We start from the raw sequence: 20144 nt of genomic DNA, 5'->3' as shown, positions 1-20144 counted from the left end.
CGTATGGAAGTTACTTACGTCGCTTTGAAAAAGTAATCGAGTATTGTCTAAAAACATCTCCTGAAGATATATCATGGGAGAGTTGATAACATTTAAAAAAATATCCTTGAACATGTCTCAAATTGATTCCTGAATTTAAATTATCTGCCTTTGAAATTTTATCTTGGTAGAGGAATACGGGGCATAGTTGTTCAATGCCTTCAAGTGGAAATACCTGAAAGTATAACATAAGAACTTCTTGGGCGAGTCATGAATTGGATATATACACGAATATTTTGTAAAATGCTCAGAAAGTACTTGAAAAATCCTCGGAGGAATCTTTATTTTTTGTAAGAAAAAAACACATGATGTTATCCGTTGAAGAAATCCTTCGAGAAACTCTGCAGCTTACTGTAGATTGCCTGCATGATATATAAAATTATTGTTGGAAGAAACGCTGAAGATGTTTTTTTTTTGGCCATTAATCAAATATTCATACTAGCAATCCATTTTAATAGACCCGTTACTATGTGGAGAAATTGTATCAGATCGCATTTTGGAGTTCACTTTATTTGTTCTAATAGAATAAAGGATTTTTATCCCATCATATCAGTTGGGTACATTTCAAATTACGAACTGTTTTTTTTTTTTGAAAATATAAACTTTTAAAATCTTGGATACAGCGTCTTCTGAGGAGATGGAAATAAAACTAATTCTGGAAAATGGAATTCTGTGGAATGCTGTTTTTTTTTTAATTGTTACAGTTTCCAAAGCATGCAATGAGGGGCAAAAATCGCAAATGTAAAGCAATGTAGTAATCCAGCACATGTAACTTGCAGAAATTACCATACATGAAAATCAACCCGCTATATTAGAATTTAAGGAAACTCGACGCTCCTGTGCTTAATTGTCTTCCGTTAAGAATTGATTCATTACTTAAAGTTTCTGTCTCGGTTTCACTGACCTGTTTAATTATGAAATTGAGCGAATTGATCGTCCAAAAGATGTCCTTCGTCAGAATGTCCGAAGCCAGCATGTGACTACCATAGTTTTGTTATTACATAGATAAGTGTATCTAATCGAACTGTGTAACAGTAGAAAAATAAAACTTAATTTCGAAATAAATAAAATAGTATACAATCGGCAATCAGCAGCCGTTCTGGCGAGGTCATTTTGGTATCTTCATAAAATATTTATTTTAATTGGAATTTTTCAAGTCTGAACTAGGTACAATTTCTTCACAACTTTTTCCTATCACCTAAAACTTTTTGTTATGTGGCATCGAACCAACATTGCTTTGGAGTTATCTACAGATTACCGATAAATTTATAGTTTTCGCGTTAAGTATCATATGAACGTAACTTAAATTATCAATTTTCTATTCATCGATTTTCTTTTTGAACTAGTACGGAAAATTCAATCGATGTTTTTCAATATTTTAAGACTTTCTGATGATAAAAGAGAAAACTATAACTGTAGTTACGCTCTTACGATAGATTAACGTGAAAATTTGGTTACTGTGCGTCGCCAGGAAATAGGTATTCAATAAAATAAAAATAAATCTCTGTAACAAATGTCATAAGTATGTACCTACCAGTAAACTTTTATGGATTTACAATTTACATACCTTCATCACATGTTTAATCATATACAACTCTTTAGTTCTCCTAATTCTACTGCGGGAGTGTGACCTATCTACGTTAATAGGATTATTACCGACAACACGAATTGGACTGCCATCTAGGCATCGGGCATCCCATAAATATCCCTAAAACCGCCTTGCTTGCTTATTGTATTGTTTTCGATTCAAACACACTAAAACTAAATCACAATGTTCCAAAACTCTGCCTAAATTTGTTTTCGATTCTAGGGCTCGTTCGATGTGGTGATGAGCAAACGTGTAATCAACACTTTCACATTTATAGCACTTTCAGTTACACTTTGAACGATCGGACAACCCGAACGATGTACTGCCGACAGATGGGACACTCGCTGAGCACCTTGCCGCAGTTGATGCACGTAGCCATGTGGCCACATTCCAGTATTACACAATTGATGGGCGCGTCCATGCAGATTCGGCAAAGATCATCCGACGCCAGCCGTTCTGGTGCTGTAAGATGAATTATAGCATTTTAATATTTTATTATATCTAACCACAAATGTCGGTAAAACTTACAAACAATGGATTTGTGGTCCAACCATAGCCTCAGGACGCGCTCCCGTAACTCCGCCTTTTCACAGCAGCCTTTGAAGTCCACTCGGTTCATCACCAAGATCTTTTTCAGTTGTTTCACCGAAAGCACATCCAAATCAGCGCTGTAGTAAAGGACAAATGTAGAGAAGGAAAAATGAAGATACTTAGATATAATTCACGAGGAATATTTAATAAGTTTGCTGACTTGCGATCTAAAGTTCCCTATGGACTACAAAGGAATATATCAACTGTCCCTTTTATCTTATCTTTTTAGATACTTGGTAACTATTTCAATGCATGTCTCTATTTTTCATAGAAGTTCTTCAAAGTATCTTCTAAAAACTAAAATGGTCTTCAAAGTCACTTTTTTTCTATTAGCCCTTACAGTGAACCAGTGATGCAAAATTATAGAGTTCTAAGAGGAACCTTCAGATACACTAAAGCGATTATTATAATGGTATTCGGGAACTTCCTCTTAGATTTATCGAGGAAAGTTTGAAGAATTCTAATACTGATTTTTTTCCAGAAATTTCTTCGTTTTGAAGACTCCGTTTAGCATATCTCAAGAAGTTCCTACAAAGATTCTTAAACGATTTTCAAAAAAAATCGTCCAGGAAATACGTTCAGATTTTTTAAGAGATGCTTACAAAAATTTCTTCATGATTTGCTCCAGTATTTTCTTAAGGGTTTCCTTCAGAGATTTTTGCACCGATTTCTTCAGTAGTTACATACTTTCGCAGATGTTCCAATGAACCCAACAAGATTTCTTCTAATTTCTTCCAAGCTTTATTCCACAAGTTTTGCATAAATTCGTTTATGAATTTTGTTCCAGTAAAACCTACAAGAATTTCTCCAGGATATTCTTCCATATCGATTCTTCAAGAATTCATCCATAATTTCCCTAAAAATGATCCAGGAAGTTCTAAATCATTTCGAACAGAAATTTCTCCAAATATTTCTTAAAGAAGTTCTCCAGCATTTCGTACTAGGATCACTTCTGTAATTCTTATGAACATTTCTCTAAGGGATCATTCAAAAATGACGCCCATCATTTGGGGGATGGGGGGTCTACGAAAGTAGGATAATACGTGCATTAGGTATTGGAAAAAGCGTGAGAGGGGGGAGGGGGGTCTAGAATTCCCGAAAAATGATGAACGTCATATTTGCAGGGCTGGTAGCAAGAATTGGTACCAAAAAAAGTTATTTTAGTGATCAAATTTGAGAAATAAGTGACTAAAAAGTGACTTTCTATTCTCGAAAAAGTGACTAAAAGTGACTTGAAAAGCAAGCCGTAATCAATTTTATTTCAATTCTAGTATACTGTTTTACGATCAATATCAATCATGATAGGGAATATTTCATATGATCTTCTGCAGGTAGTAGGTCTAGTTGAGTACCATATTTGGAAATTTTTATTGTGCTTCCAAATTTACAAGATATTGCCTAGAATTTTTTAAAACAGGGTAGTTTATATTTACGTAAAAAATCCTTTTTAGTAGATTTTCAATATTTTCAAAATGTTGTGTCTTTTATATTACCACAATATTTTATATTGTTAATTTTAATAAGAATTTTTGTAAAATTAAAATTTTTGTCATTTCACATTTCCATTTAAACTCCAGCTCTTCTACCTAATAAGGTCAATATGTTTATGCATTAATCGATATTTCAAATAAAAAATGATGATAGAAGATTGAATTTGATTGGAATACTGCTTAAATCGCGTTTTTTAAACGCCGACTAAGGAAGAAATTTTTCATCAGTAAGTTTAATGGAAAGTATTCACATTCTAAGACTTCCTCGTAAAATTACAAGTAACTTTTCGTTTTGCCGTAAATTATATACCTTCATGTATTCAATCTGTTTTTTTTTAAAGGAAAACCACGAACGAAAAAAATAATTTAAAAAATATCATATTTTTTGTGAGAAATTTTGAAAAATTGACGAAGAATTTCTAAATAAATCCTAGTGTAATTTCTGATGAAACTTGTGTGAGTTGTAATGATGAATACCTACAAGGATAACTGAAAGATCTCTCGAATTCTTGATGAATATATTTATAGATAAATTGCTATGATAATAAAAGCATATTAATCCATCAATGGTCGGAGCAATAACTGTAAGAATTGCTGTAGTATTAACTAGTGTGGAACCTTGGATGAAATTTTAAAGAATCTATGCAGGTCTTGTATTTGAAAAAATATCAGTAAAGTGTTTGAGCCGCAGTAATAATATTTTGAAGAAATGCTGGACAAATTTCTAGAAGAATCTAATGAGGAATCCCAGATGCAATTCTTGGAAAAGATTTTATCCAATAATACCTTAAGTAAGTTTTGAAAAATTCCGGAGAGAAATTATGGATGAATTTTTGAGAGAATCCTTAGAAAAAGGCCTGGATTAAATGAAAAATGCGTAAGAATTATTGTAGGGTTTCTTGTAAAAATGTCGATTTTTTTCGAAAACTCTATAATAAACCTTTGGGTAAAAACTTCTGTAGGGCATGCGGGAAGTATCCTAGAAGTAGCGATTGAAAAAATCTGTGAAAGAATCAGTGATCTGGAGGAAATACTGAGATTTTTTCTTCAGAGTAATCTCTGTGAAAATTACTGGAGGTATTAGCGTGGGAATGCTCTAAAATTTTTAGTATAAAATTGAGAAGAAATTCCTCTGAGCTTCTATTGAAAAATTGCTGGTGGCATACCTGCTGGAGTTCTTGAAAGCATTCTAGAAGGAATCTCTGGATAAATAGTTACGTAATAGTCTCTGAAGATTTCTCTGGAGCCTCTAGAATGTTACACCAGAATTTATTGCAAGCAGATTAACCATCTATTTCCGACGATTTTAATCGCCAGTTTCTTTATAAAAAAGCGTTTTTATAAAAAGTAATTCAAAAAACAATATTTCAAAGGGTCTACTTTTTTCAAAATCAGTTTAAAATTTGTTGGTTGTTTTACAATAGAAAACTGATTGCTTACCAATAGTTTTACTATTCAAAAAGTTAGTTGACTTTTGGATTAATTTGATAAGTATAGAATCATAATCTACTGTTAACTCTCCCTTACTCGATATTTCGTATCTCGATATCGCGTTAGAGAACCACAGTAAAAGTTGGTTTTCATGGCTACTGCGATGGTCCCTCGGATCGCATTTGCACTGGTTTTGTGTTCCATAATTCGATACCTCCCTTACTCGATAACCCCTTCAATATCGAGATATGGAGAGTTGACTGTAGAAACTAACGCATAGTATTCCTCCGGTTCGGTTTGCCTCAAGTTCGTCAAAAATAATTGAGCTCTAGAGCTACCATGGGAAAGAGAGGGTTATGGCAAATAAGTGACTTTAGATACCATATTGCTTATAATGTCTTTAGAGACCTTAACTAAAAATAAACACTTTTTGAGATATGCATTGAAATAGTATCCAAGCCTTTAAAAAAGATCTGCTTACCTGAAAATATACTATTTTTACTAGCTTTAATCTTTTCCTACAAATATTATTTATTTCATATGCTCATGAAATATACCCAACTAGAACTGGGAATCGTATTTGCCTCTCCCATTTTAGCAATCCTAAGTCCTACTACCATATTTAAACAAGTTATTCGGATTATTAAAAATAATTTAAAGTGAATTGACTGAATACTTCAAGTTGTAACAGCGGCGCAGCCGAAATTTTTTTTGATTGAAGAAATGTTGTGTTACAAAAAGGACATATTCTGCCATAATAATTACTGGTTCGAGGTTTTTTCCTGCGTATAGTCGAAATCCTCTGATAATTCCAGGTTGAATAAAATTCCCTGATAATTCCAGGTTTTCCAGGATTTTTTAGGTAGTAGACACCCTAGGGTGCAGTTGCTAACTTAAAACTTAGCCTAAATTAAGAAGGCCGATTCAAAATTTTCTCTCGAAAAATTAGCTCAAAATAGTTGAAAAAAGTGACTTATTGACGAAAAAAGTGACTTTAGTTGAAATGGCTTCAAAAAAGAGACTTTAAAGTGACTGGCCTCAAAAAAGTGACCAAGTCACTAAAAAGTGACTCGCTACCAGCCTTGCATATTTGGGTCATCCTTTTTTTTTAATTAGAATACCATGCACAATTAAATTCGGAAATCTACCTCAGTTAACGGATTAGCCGAGAACCCAGCAATTATTTGCCGGATCTCTGTAAAACTTTTGAACGTTTAAACTTTTTTACGAATTAACGTTAGAATAATAAAGAAGTACCGGTATTCGGTGTTGAAAAATACCCGAGAGTTCAGCTGTTGGGTTCTCGGCGAATTCTTATGATCATTTCCAAACATTTTTTTTTTTTAGATTCGGTCCGATGTTTTTCAAGGTAATCTTACTGATATTATATAGGTATTCAAGAAGATGAATTTAATTGCAGTTTCAGAAAAAAAATTACTCTGAAATTATCGTTGCCACTTAATTTAAAGAATTCGAGCACGTTTGGGCAAAAGTGCAATTGTCTGCCGAGACACATGTTTTTTTCTCCGTATACTTTCCTTCAAACAATGCGTGCAAAGAAACATACGATATTTTTTTAGTATATCGGAAAAAAATATGTCTAGTTAACCCTCTGAAGTTAAGGTTCATATTTACGGTGATTTTAATCAACGCAATATTGATTTTATACCAGATATGGACAATGATAATATATTACTCCCAGTCATTGGAGAAAGTAAATTGCTGCAGTTTATATTTGACAACATTGTAAACTTCTTAATTAAATCAACCATGTAAAAAATCAACAAAACTGTTATCTTGATTTCTTGCTGACGAACGTCTCTGATGACTTTTGTGTTAATAAGGCATTGACTCCACTTTGGAGAAATGAAGAGTTTGTTTCACACGGCATTAGAATTTTCTCAGTTTATTTCTAATTGACAATGAATTTCTATATTGACAATGAATTTGAGGAAGTATTCGACTATAATTCAGCAAACTATGACAACATTAGAAATAAACTAAATAATATTAACTGGCAATCGATTTTGGAAAGCAAAGATGATGTAAATATTTTAACTGAAGTTTTCTACAATGGTTTGCTCAATTTGAAATTTATAAATTCCCAAAAAGGGGAAACCATTAACCCTTATCGGCCTGAAAAGCCCGCCAGGCTTGAAAACCCTCCACTCTTTGACCCCATGCGTCCACCTATAGTCAGACTTACCGAAGAATCTGCAGCCGGGGACCAACGCTTCCTGAAAGCACGTCTACGGGACCCGAAAATCATGGACATAGTGCGGACCTATCTTTCATTCTTGCATGACCAGTCCCCTTCAACATGTATTCGTGTGTAAATTGTCTTTTTTAAAACTAGCGCATCTTTAACCTTAGCAGCAGAAGGACTACCAGCGGACACTAATCTCTTGCGCGAAATTTTCTTGGACGTCCACGAAGAACTCGGAATTTCGCGAACCGACGCCGTAGAAGACTTGAAGTCGTACCGGGCATTCTTATCCAGCGAACGCATACAGCGACTGCAGCTTACCGAGGAGAGTGCAAATAAATTTTACTCAACCGGCTCACAAAATTTTCGAAAATAAAGAGGCCTTCCTTGGAAACAGACATCACTGACGTCTACACAACATCCACCCTTCACACGCTACCTGACGCACATAGTAATGTAGGTATTACTAATATTGTAATTGTAATTTTGTAATTGCTCAATCCACACCCTGGCAGACAATTATCCGCCAATCTAGACACGGGCTGGGTGAGGACCTACCAAGCCTCCCCCGTTAACATGTCCTATACCGTTTAGCACACCGGGTTCTTCCACAAGCAGGCGCCGGAATTAAAGCGGTCCCACAAGTTTCAGATACATTAAATAGATATAGTCCCTCTGCCACTAAACCGAATAGCGCCCTCCATCTCATCACCAGCACTGCCCATCCCGCACACCAAACAAAATGTCGGAAGTGGCGTGCCGTGTAGCACATCAGATGTTCTACAGACCACACCACCTCCGACACCATGCTCAACGTACAGCAAAGACAGCGCTAATAAAAGCGGAATGCGCCATTCGATTCAGTACCAGAGGGACTATAAATGTAACGAAGAGGAAATGAAAAGATAGTAGAAATGGTTTGGCTGTTGGATTGCTGGAACGAGAAGAAAGAAATAAAGTTATTACGTTAAAACGTGATTTTTATAGTTGAATAAATGTATCGATAGTTTCTCATCTGTTTCTTTTCTGTATCGTAGTTCCGTCGATTCTATCCACCTCGAGTTTTGTCGACTCCGCTCGGGCAATGAGGACCGTGATGAAATGAAAAATATAAAAATATAAAAACATGAGCATTAGTGTTTATCTATTATTTAATGTGGTTCTCATTTGCTTTCAAATACCTAAGTAACATGTGAACTCTGCCTCTATTAGAAAATTCTAATAAATCATAATTTATTCTCCTCCACTTTCCCTAACACAAAGTATTCCTATTTAATAAGACAAGTGCAAAAGCACAAATAAAAGTGTGAGACCGCATCGAATCATGTTGATGCCCTCAGAGCACTCATTCTTCGATTTGCGAAATATGAGTCCGCTGAAAACACCGACCCGACTCGACGCAATCGCGCACCTCTACCGGCACCTCCGCACATGTAAAAACTTCTGCGATAATCCTGTGGTGTGAAAGAAATGCGCAATATTATTTTGATTTCAATCCTAACTTCATGACCCGTAGGCTCTACGCGTATGATTGTTCATTATTTAGGCTAAATATACCTGTTTATACCTGTACATCAGAAAAAAAAAAAACGAAAAACGACTACGAATATCTTGCAGCGTAAAGTTTAAGTGATCAAATATTCATCCTCTCTTCGACCCTGCACTATAATAACCTCCTAATATAACGCCGAGCTAAAGATTCTTTCTTGCGTTACACAATCTGAACAAGAAACCATTTTCAAATACTTCCCATAATTTATGCGAAGCAAAACAGATTCCACTTTCTACGTAATGTAACCCAGCATAAACAGCTGCCCAACTCTCCAGACCAACGCCCTCCAAGGTCCAAGGTGCTGCTGCCTTACGTTCAAAACTTCTTTCCTCAAAGTCTGTCTATCAATTCCGAACTCTATTGCATACTACAATACCAATCAGACCCTATTCCTGACAAGACACAGAGTCACAACCCCAATGTGATGGATTTACCCACAACCTTGTCATAACCCCTCTTACGTTTCGCTATCCTCGGAAGTCACCCATATTGATGCTTGGCAAAAAATATCAGTATTCAATCCACAAATCCCAGATTACACCACATTACGTTGGTCCGTTTGGCGTCGCCGGTGGATACCTGTTCTGACATTCTTTTCTTTCAAACCCCATTTCAAGCCTGTCCCCCCACTTTATCAATAAGAATGTTGACGAATCACGATAATCTGAAGATCGTGACCAGAACGGAGGTAGGATTTATCACTAGGGACCAACCACCACCATAGTAATGTAGGTATTACTAATAATCCAAAAATTTCTTCGCGTTCTCAGCTCAGCCAAAATGAAGGAAATTCAACAAAAACTTTTATCTTCTTCTTTCAATGTAATTCTTGGAACTGAAACCAGCTGGAACGAAAGCGTAAGAAACGAAGAAATTTTTGGAAACAATTTCAATGTATTTCGACAAGACCGAAATTTGCAACACTGTAATAAGAAGTTGATCTAGGATACTCGACTGGAAGGATTTTAACTGTGATTTTATGGCTTTCTCAGTCTAGGGAAATCAAGACGGAAAGTTTTGTTTTGCCCTGTTTTTGGCAAAACAAAACTTTCCGTTTTGATTTCCCTAGACTGAGAAAGCCATAAAATCACAGTTGTAATAAAAAGTCTAGTGGTGGAGTCCTCATAGCCATCAATTTACTTTACTTCTGAAGAAATTGAAACTTTCAAACACAAAGAATTCGAAAATATTTGGGCTAAAGCTATAATTAATAGAGAAACGCATATTTTTTCGTCCGTGTATTTTCCACCTGATGAAAATGAATCACTTTTACTTCCAGTCGTAGGCGAAGACAGCACTTTACAATTTTAATTCGACAAAATATCATATTTTGGCCTAAATCAAATTAATCACGTAAAAAAACAGCAAAATTCTTACTTGGACCTCTTATTTACAAATTGCACTGAAGATTTCTGTGTGTACACATCATTATCACCTCTATGGAAAAATGAAGTATTTCACACAGCAATTGAATACTCAATCTTCATACATAAGACTTCTCTCCCCAGCGACTGGGAGTACGAGGAAGTGCCGGAATACAATAAAGCAAATTTCAAAGAAGTCAAACGTAGACTATGTACAATTAATTGGCAACAAATTATAAGTATTGAAGGAAATGTCGACACCGAAGTAGACAAATTCCATTCAATTATTCAACAAACAATTAATGAAACTGTGCCAACAAGAAGAAGAAGACGTATACAAAATAACAAATTACCGGTGTGGTTTAGTCTACAACTGAAAAATCTGAAGAACAAGAAACAGAAAGCGCATAAATTATACAAAAAAGAAAATACTGTCACGAACTTACAAATTTATCATGACATATGTAACCAATTCAACTCAGCCATTAACTCCGCACATGAAGAATATAATCGTAAAGTCGAATCCGAAGTCAAATCATGTTCTAAAAACTTTTTTAATTAGTGTTTAAATTAAAAAGTAGCAATTACCCTTTGCGAATGTATTTTGACGAAAACGTAGGTGAAAACTCTTCCGATATCTGCAACCTCTTTGCAGATTTCTTCCAAGAAGTATATACCACCTACTCCGAAGAAGACCGCGACCACAATTTCTTTTCTTTTTTCCCAGAAATTTCTAATAGTAGGGAAAGTGTACCAGTTACGGCCATAGTGGTTCCCTATTTGGCCATATGCAAAATTCGGATAACTTTCAAATTTTTAATCTTTTCGAATGTTTTAACATCAAGATATATCCTATATCTTACTGCTAAAACACTAAAAAACTTTTCAAAATGTTGAGACATTCAAGTTATCACGGCGAAATAGGGAACCATTATGGCCATAACTGGTACACCTACCCTATATCTATTGAAAAACTATCACAACATGAAATCTTATTTATTTATTTTATTTATTTAGTTGGTATTACATCAATTAATTTGATAAAACCTCGTTAACGATGTTACGCCAATTTACTCGATCCATGGCTGTGTCTCTCCAACTTCAATTTTGGCCCACGTTCTCCAGATCTTGTTGCACCTGATCTAGCCACCTCGCGCGCTGTGCTCCTCGCCTTCTTGTGCCAACCGGATTCGACGCGAACACCATCTTTGCAGGATTGTTGTCCGGTAGTCTTGCAACATGCCCTGCCCAGAGCACCCTTCCGGCTTTCGCAACCTTCTGGATACTGGGTTCGCCGAAGAGCCTAGCGAGCTCGTGGTTCATTCTCCGCCGCCACACACCGTTTTCCTGTACTCCGCCAAAGATCGTCCTAAACACCCTTCATTCGAACACTCCAAGTGCTTGCAGGTCCTCTTCCAGCATGGTCCATGCTTCATGTCCATAGAGCACACCCGGTCTTACACTACCGTGCAAAAGTTTGGGTTCACCCCCTCCAAAACATACAAAAGTGTTCTGTCCATATCTCTGTGATTACAAGTCCAATTCAAACTCTTTAAGCCGCATTCGAAAGGCAAAAAGTTATTCTTACTTCGTATGTATTTTTCCAAAAGCATTTTTTAAATTTTGTATACTAAATTTATACTTAAAGTTGTAACATTTTTCAAAAAACACACTGAAAAATCATATCTAATTTCCTCAGCATTGGGTCGACCAAAATTTTAAATCAAAGTGTCTCTAGAATCGTAATCTTATATTCTTTGATGAGACACCACGAAATTTTGGCGGAAAAATCTGGAAAGTATTCAAAATCAATGAAACAGTCAGTCAAGTCATCGTGCAAAAGTTTGGGTTCACCCCTCAGTATGATGCAAATCGTGCAAAAGTTTGGGTTCATCTGAGCCACACGCACATCATTTTTGTCAATATCTCTGCCATTTTTCAACCGATTTTAATAGTTTAAAGCTTTTTTGAGCGCAAATAATGGCGCGTACATGATTGCTTTGAGATTTCACAGATTTAAGTAAGTTAAGGTGAACCCAAACTTTTGCACGATGACTTGACTGACTGTTTCATTGATTTTGAATACTTTTCAGATTTTTCCGCAAAAATTTCATGAGTGCTCTTCAAAGAATATAAGATTACGATTCTAAAAACACCTTGTTTTAAAATTTTGGTCGATCCAATGCTGAGGAAATTAGTAATGTTTTTTCAGTGTGTTTTTTGAAAAATGTCACAATTTTAAGTACATATTTAGTATACAAAGTTCAAAGAATGTATTTGGAAAAATAAATACGAAGTAAGAATAACTCTTTGCCTTTGGAATGCGGCTTAAAGAGTTTGAATTGGACGTGTAATCACAGAGATATGGACTGAACACTTTTGCATGTTTTTTAGAGGGTGAACCCAAACTTATGCACGGGAGTGTATAAGCGTTTTGTACATGGTACATTTGGTGCGAGGGTGAATCTTTCTCGACCGTAGCTTCTTCTGGAGCCCATAGTAGGCGTGACTTCCACTGATGATGCGTCTCCGTATTTCACGACTAACGTTGTTATCAGCCGTTAACAAGGATCCGAGGTAGACGAACTCATCAACCACCTCAAAAGTATCCCCGTCAATCGTAACACTGCTTCCCAGGCGGGCTCTGTCGCGCTCGGTTCCGCCTATCAGCATGTACTTTGTTTTTGACGCATTCACCATCAGGCCGACTTTTGTCGCTTCAAGTTTCAGGCGGGTGTACAGGTCTGCCACCGTTCCAAATGTTCTGCCGACAATATCCATATCATCCGCGAAGCAAACAAATTGGCTGGATCTTGTGAAAATCGTACCTCGGTTATTGAACCCGGCGATGTTGAACAGCAGGCACGAAAGTCCATCACCCTGTCGAAGTCCCCGGCGGGATTCGAACGAACTGGAATGTTCGCCCGAAATCTTCACGCTATTCTGCACACCGTCCATCGTTGCTCTTATTAGTCTTGTGAGCTTCCCGGGAAAGCTGTACTCGTCCATGATTTTCCATAGCTCTTCGCGGTCGATGCTATCATAAGCCGGTTTGAAATCGATGAACAAGTGATGCGTTGGGACTTGGTATTCACGGCATTTCTGGAGGATTTGCCGTACAGTGAAGATTTGGTCCGTTGTCGAGCGGCCGTTGATGAAACCAGCTTGATAACTTCCCACAAACTCATTTGTTATTGGTGATAGACGACGGAAGATAATCTGGAATAGCACTTTGTAGGCGGCATTCAGGATAGTGATCGCACGATAGTTTTAACATTCCAGTTTGTCACCCTTCTTGTAGATGGGGCATATGACCCCTTGCTTCCACTCCTCCGGCAGCTGTACCGTTTCCCAGATTCTGACAATCAGCCGGTGCAGACAGGCTGCCAACCTCTCCGGGCCCATTTTGATGAGTTCAGCTCCAATACCATCCTTACCAGCGGCCTTGTTATTCTTGAGCTGGTTAATGGCATCCTTAACTTCCCTCAATGTGGGGACAGGTTGGTTTCCTTCATCCGCCGTGCTGACGTAGACACTTCCTCCGCTGCCGTGACCCTCGGCGCCTGTGTTCTCCATGCCATTCAGGTGTTCATCGTAGTGCTGCCTCCACCTTTCAATCACCTCACGTCCGTCCGTCAAGATGCTTCCGCCCTTATCCCTACACATTTCGGCTCGCGGCACGAAGCCTTTTCGGGATGCGTTAAGCTTCTCGTAGAACTTTCGCGTTTCTTGTGAACGATGCAGCTGTTCCATTTCTTCACATTCCGCTTCTTCCAGGCGGCGCTTTTTGTCCCGGAATAGGCGGGTTTGCTGCTTTCGTTTTCTTTTATATCGCTCCACGTTTTGTCGTGTTCCTTGCTGCAGCATTGCTGCCCGCGCTGCATCCTTCTCCTCCAAAACCTGCCTGCATTCATCGTCGAACCAATCGTCACATGTCCTCCTTTCCACGTACCCGACGATGCTCTCGGCTGCGTTGTTGATGGCTGCTTTTATGTTGCTTCAGCAGTCCTCAAGAGGGGCTTCGTCAAGCTCGCCCTCTTCCGACAACGCTACCTCGAGATGCTGCGCGTATGCGGCAGCGACGTTCGGTTGGGCCAGTCGCGCTAGGTTATACCGAGGCGGGCGTCGATACCGTACATTGTTAATGACGGATAGTTTTTGGCGCAGTTTCACCATCACCAGGTAGTGTTCGGAGTCAATGTTAGCGCCACGATAGGTTCTGACGTCGGTAATATCGGAGAAGTGCCGTCCATCGATCAAAACGTGGTCGATTTGTGATTCCGTCTGCAGTGGTGATCTCCAGGTGTATCGATACGGGAGGCTGTGCTGGAAGTAGGTGCTGCGAATGGCCATGTTCTTCGAGGCGGCAAAATCTATCAGTCGTAGGCCGTTCTCGTTCGTCAGCCGGTGGGCGCTGAACTTTCCAATCGTCGGTCTGAACTCCTCCTCCTGGCCAACCTGAGCGTTTAAGTCTCCTATGATGATCTTGACGTCGTGGCTTGGGCAACGGTCGTACTCGCGTTCAAGCTGCGCGTAAAATGCGTCCTTGTCATCATCAGTGCTTCCGGAGTGAGGGCTATGCACGTTTATGATGCTGAAGTTGAAGAACCGGCCTTTGAGCCTCAACTTGCACATTCTTTCGTTGATCGGCCACCACCCGATCACGCGCCTCTGCATATCACCCATCACTATAAAAGCTGTTCCCAGCTCACGTATGTTGCCGCAGCTCTGGTAGATGGTATGATTACCTCTGAACGTTCGCACCATCGAACCTGTCCAGCACACCTCCTGCAGCGCTACGATGTCGAAACCACGGATCTTCAGTACATCGGAGAGTATGCGTGTGCTTCCGATGAAGTTGAGAGATTTGCAGTTCCACGTACCGAGTTTCCAATCGCAAGTCCATTTTCGTCGCTGTGGTCTTTGCCGATTGTTCCGGTCCGTATTCTCTTGTTGACGTTCCTGTGCTGGTGTATTTTTACGACTGGCTTGCAGGGCCTGACACCAACCCCCTAGATTTCCGGAGGACCATTCCCCCTATATGTTCGGATGGCCATAGTGCGCAGTTTAGCTTAGAGTCCTTCTCTGGCACTCGGACGATGATCAGCCATGACATGAAATTTTATCGGCACTAAAAAACTTGGACGCATCAAAAGGAGCAGGACCGGATGGCATTGCACCCGTGTTCTTCAAAAATCTCTCAGAAGAACTTACCCTTCCCTTAGAATGCCTTTTCAACATGTCTCTAAATAATTGAAAATTCCCAGAAGCTTGGAAATCCTCGTATTTGGTGCCTGTTTTTAAATCTGGTACAAAATCTGACATACGGAACTATCGCGGAATTGCCAGTATCGCCTGTATCCCCAAACTCTTCGAATCTCTCGTGAACGACAAAATTTTCCAGCAAGTAAAAAACCAAATTACTTGTAGGCAGCATGGCTTTCTTAAAGGCCGCTCAACATCTTCCAATCTGCTAGAATTTGTATCATTTATTCTCAACGCAATGGACAATGGCAAGCACGTAGAAGCCCTCTACACTGACTTCAGTAAGGCATTTGACCGAATCGACATACCATTATTAATCTTCAAATTGCAAAAAATAGGAATGGAGCCAGGACTCTTGAGTTGGATCCAGTCATATCTATCACATCGGAAACAAATAGTGCGCTTTTAAAATAAATCATCAGCACCCATTTCTGTAACCTCTGGAGTACCCCAAGGTTCTCATTTAGGCCCACTTCTTTTTATTTTGTATGTAAACGACATTTCCTTTTTACTTAGACAAATAAAATTTCTTATATATACAGACGACATGAAGCTCTTCATGGAAGTAAGTAATTCTAGCGAAGCAGAAGAATTTCAGGATGACATTAACTTATTCTTCACTTGGTGCAAAAAAGTCTACTCCAACTGAATATAAAAAAAAATGTAATTCAATAGCATTTAGTCGAAAATATGTAACACCACCAATTTTTAGGAAATCAAGTAGTGCAGAAGTGTAAAATTGTAAGGGATTTTGGCGTAATCCTAGATTCTAATCTCACTTTTGTAGAACATTATAATTCCATAATAAACAAAGCTGTTGCTTGGCTTCATTAAGAGGTACAGTAACAATTAACAAGACCCTTATACTATTAAACTATTGTATATTACATATGTAAGACCAATTCTGGAATATTGTCACCTAGTATGGAACCCGTACCATGTCGTACACGAAGAACGCATAGAATCAGTACAGAAGCAACTCCTTTTATACGCCCTTCTGAAATTGAATTGGACTGTACTGCCACTTCCGTCGTATGAAGCACGCTGCATGCTCATCAACTTGGAAACACTTAAGCAACGTCAGGAGTTCGCAATGATTCTCTTTATAAACAACATTATTTCGAACCGTGTAAACTCTGGTGCACTTCTCTCTCAATTAAACTTCTACACACCCTCTCGGCATTTAAGAACAAAAAAAATATCTTCAAAAAAATCATGCAGAACACATTATGCTCAAAACGGACCAATAAACCGTATGATGCGTCAGTATAATGTACATTGCGAATTCATTGGCATTACTATATCTAAAGAGCCGCTTAAAAACGACTTAAGGTCAATAGAAGTTATCCATTGTATGTGAGAAATTATTGTAGTTATTGTATGTAGTCTACTTATGCTTGACGAAATAAATAAATGAATAAGTTATTAATAATACTATATAATATAATTCACGTGGAATAATAAGTTTGCTGACTTGCGACCTGGCACAGCTTATAGTTCCCTATGAAGGACTATGTCAATCTTAACATGGCCTCCCTGCTTGCATGTATAACCATAGCAGGGTATCTTCTTAGATACTTGGTAACAATTTCAATGCATGTATGTTTCAATGTTTCGGGAGAAAACTGCATCTTAAATTTTGGCAAATAACCAATTCTAAATATTAAGGTTCTATTTAAAAATGAAAAAAAAACATACTTAAGCCAATTTGGTAAGTTAAGTCAGTTGTAATTTTCGATAAAAACAACGTTAACAATTATGTAACTGGTTGTAAACAGCTTGGTTAACTTTTTGAGAGTCTTTGATGCTATTGCGAAATTTTAATAAGGATTATCTGAAAAAAAAGCGGAACACTTCAAATCAAGATTTTTCAAGATTCCTTCTATGGTTTTTTAATTCTATATTCCAGAAGGTGCAGAATGACCTAAGGAATCGAGCCATGTACTCAGATTTGATGATGTTGAGCGGGACATCGTGAAAATTAGCCGGTAAGCTTAAGTGGAGTCATCTGGCAAAATCGATGAAATAATCTCTGAATGAGGTTTCTGGAGAACTATGGACTTTCTACTAGAAAGTTTCTATAGATATCTGTGAAAATGTTAAGAATTATTACAGCAGCAACGCATGCTCTCCCTCCGGTGATTCTAAACTTTTTGAGGAGTTGCAATATTGATTACGAGTATGGCAATACTCGATGGAGCGATTCTATTCTTTTGGCGGGTACTGTACGTTAATGTGCTTTATGCGCTAACTACTCCCCAAATTACCGGAGAATATGTTTCACTAATGGCGTTTTCGGTTTTAAACCTGGGGTCAGAGCTGACCCGACTCGCAATAAACGAACGAAAACGGATCCAGGTTCGAGTCAAATCGAATATGTCATACCTACATTCGAACTGTCAGTCACACAGTTTCATGAAATTTCGCTTCTCTGAGTGCAAAATCACAAAAGAAAGTCTCAATATTAATGAAATAAATATTGCCGAATGCTTTCGTAAACATCTCTTGTTATTAAAATTATGTTTTAATCATTAATTTTTATAATTATAAAAATGTAAACAATCAATTTTTGACAGTTGAACCCCGCTCAGGTTGGATCGCAAAAAATCGACAGAGCGAGCCTCGTTGTGCTTGGGTCGAACTTGGGGCGGATCCGGTTTCGACCCGACCCAATAAAAAAACGTTTTGACAGCTGTTAGAGCGAATCCAGGGCGAACCTAGGTTCGCCCCAGCAATAAACGAAAACGCCATAAATGTGGAACTGCAAAAAAACATACCTTTCCTTTATATCACTGAGTTTTATCTGGCTCATGCCGGCCAACTGTTGATTACCCGACGAATACACATTGGTTTTTCCGATTGTAGTATCTTCATCGACCTTGGGATAATGGGACGTTTGCACCCGACTTTCATCACTGGCGCCCAGCGATGGTAAAGTAAATCCCGCTGCGATCCCTTCGCACAGAGGATCCGCCTCCGCCAGGCTAACGCTAGCGTCTTCGCTTATGGATTCACCTTCGGAGAGCTCGATTGATCCTTTACTGCGCCGTTCCAAATAGCTGAGGAACGCCTCCAATTGACGTCGTTTATCTGCCTCCGGAACTGATGCGGTATCGAGCAGCTTTCGTATTTTCTTCAGCTGCTTGCGAATTCCGCTACGTCTTTTGCCACACTTAAAGCATTTGTTGGTGTCGGTAGACGTTGCTTGACTAGACTGGGCTAATGTTTCCTGTGGATCCACCGATCGAACTACTACTGTACTGGCACCGTTATTGATCATCATTAGATAGCTATCGGAGCGTCTTCTGGCTACCTGATGGGTCAAGGGGTCACAACTGACCGGGGGTTGATTCAACTTGTCTGAAGAATTTAAATCACTAGAACTATCAGTCGTTTCGGTAATTGTAGCAGTTGTGGTAGTTGGTAAGTTTGTAGCACTTTCTTGTGTGTCCGAAGTATCGACATTATTGATTACTTGCCAGGGTTCCGTATCCGTTAAGGCAACCATTTCTACTTCTGGAAGCGATTCATTTGCATCACATTCAGGATTTAACTCGTCGAATGAAGATGATGAGGTATCAGTTTTCGATTCCGGAATGGGTAATTGTGCTACATGCATCGCTTGGCTAGTTCCAGCTTCCGAAATAAGGTTCTCTTCTGAAGAAATCTTTTTGGATTCTTTTCTGCGTGGAGTATCCAACTCCTCACATTCCTCGTCGGAACATTCACAGTCATTTTGGTTCTTCTCCGATGCCAACATATTATCTATCCTTTCACTGAGAGAAAGTTTGGGGATCTCACTTGATTGTGTACCGGGCTTGGATTTTTCATGCTCCGGAGAAGAAACGGACGAAGTATTGTTGCTGGAATCTGCACCGCTAGTAATACCACTGCCGCCAACATCACTGGAATCGTTGGTTGGCGATAATGCTATTTCATTTGGCACATCTATCTCGGAATCACGGACCGGCAACGATGGCTGGCAAGCTTCCCTTCCGCTTTGGGTCGTTTGCTGATCGCGAACCCAGTATACATCATTTGCACCGAACCGTGGCTGCTGATGAACACTTGGATCAGCCTGAGGACGCGACCTTATATTCTCCTCTGCGGACGGATTCGTATATCGCGGACCAAAGTTGGACGTTTTGGGAATATCTAAAACAAAGTAAAAAATGTATTTAAAGTTTTATTAGATACAAATGAGGTAGATTATTTCAGTGAATATACACAGGCATAAACTTAATTTCATAATCATTTTCATTTTGCAGCGTTTGGTGAGGCGAAAAGAGCGCAAGTCAATTCAAAGCAATGACAGAAAAGTCTTTGCTAACCACACAAAAGCCATGAGAGAGGAAAACTAGGATTGGGTTGGGGTATTGGGTAGATGGTATGGCTTGACACAAGAATGCTAATAATGCTGCAAAATGTAATGAAAATTCATTTGGTTATTTAAGAACTCATAAAAAAAAGTGATTTACAATTAAAACTGATTTAATAGTACAGCACAATAAAGTCAAAATAGCAAAATGATAAATGAACAACACAACTTTATGTAGTGAAACAAACTGTCATTCATTATATATTTAGTGTTCAAAAGTTTAGTGAGTCGTCGCTGATG

General features: G+C 38.5%; 1 protein-coding gene across 1 annotated transcript in view; it reads right to left on the bottom strand.

Annotated features, from left to right (window-relative positions):
• Positions 1-273: 273 nt before the first annotated feature.
• LOC5566025 (dentin sialophosphoprotein) overlaps positions 274-20144 on the bottom strand; it is a 41081-nt gene continuing 21210 nt past the window's right edge. The window contains exons 2-4 of the mRNA XM_021843189.1: positions 18304-19681; positions 2156-2295; positions 274-2089 (exon numbers count right to left, since the gene is read on the bottom strand). Of these exons, the coding sequence (XP_021698881.1) occupies positions 1914-2089; positions 2156-2295; positions 18304-19681 (1694 nt within the window). The 3' untranslated portion in view covers positions 274-1913. The remainder of the gene's footprint in view (positions 2090-2155; positions 2296-18303; positions 19682-20144) is intronic.

The sequence above is a fragment of the Aedes aegypti genome, chromosome 2, assembly GCF_002204515.2.
Source record: "Aedes aegypti strain LVP_AGWG chromosome 2, AaegL5.0 Primary Assembly, whole genome shotgun sequence".
NCBI lineage: Eukaryota > Metazoa > Arthropoda > Insecta > Diptera > Culicidae > Aedes > Aedes aegypti.
This window is presented reverse-complemented; position numbering and strand designations above follow the sequence as displayed.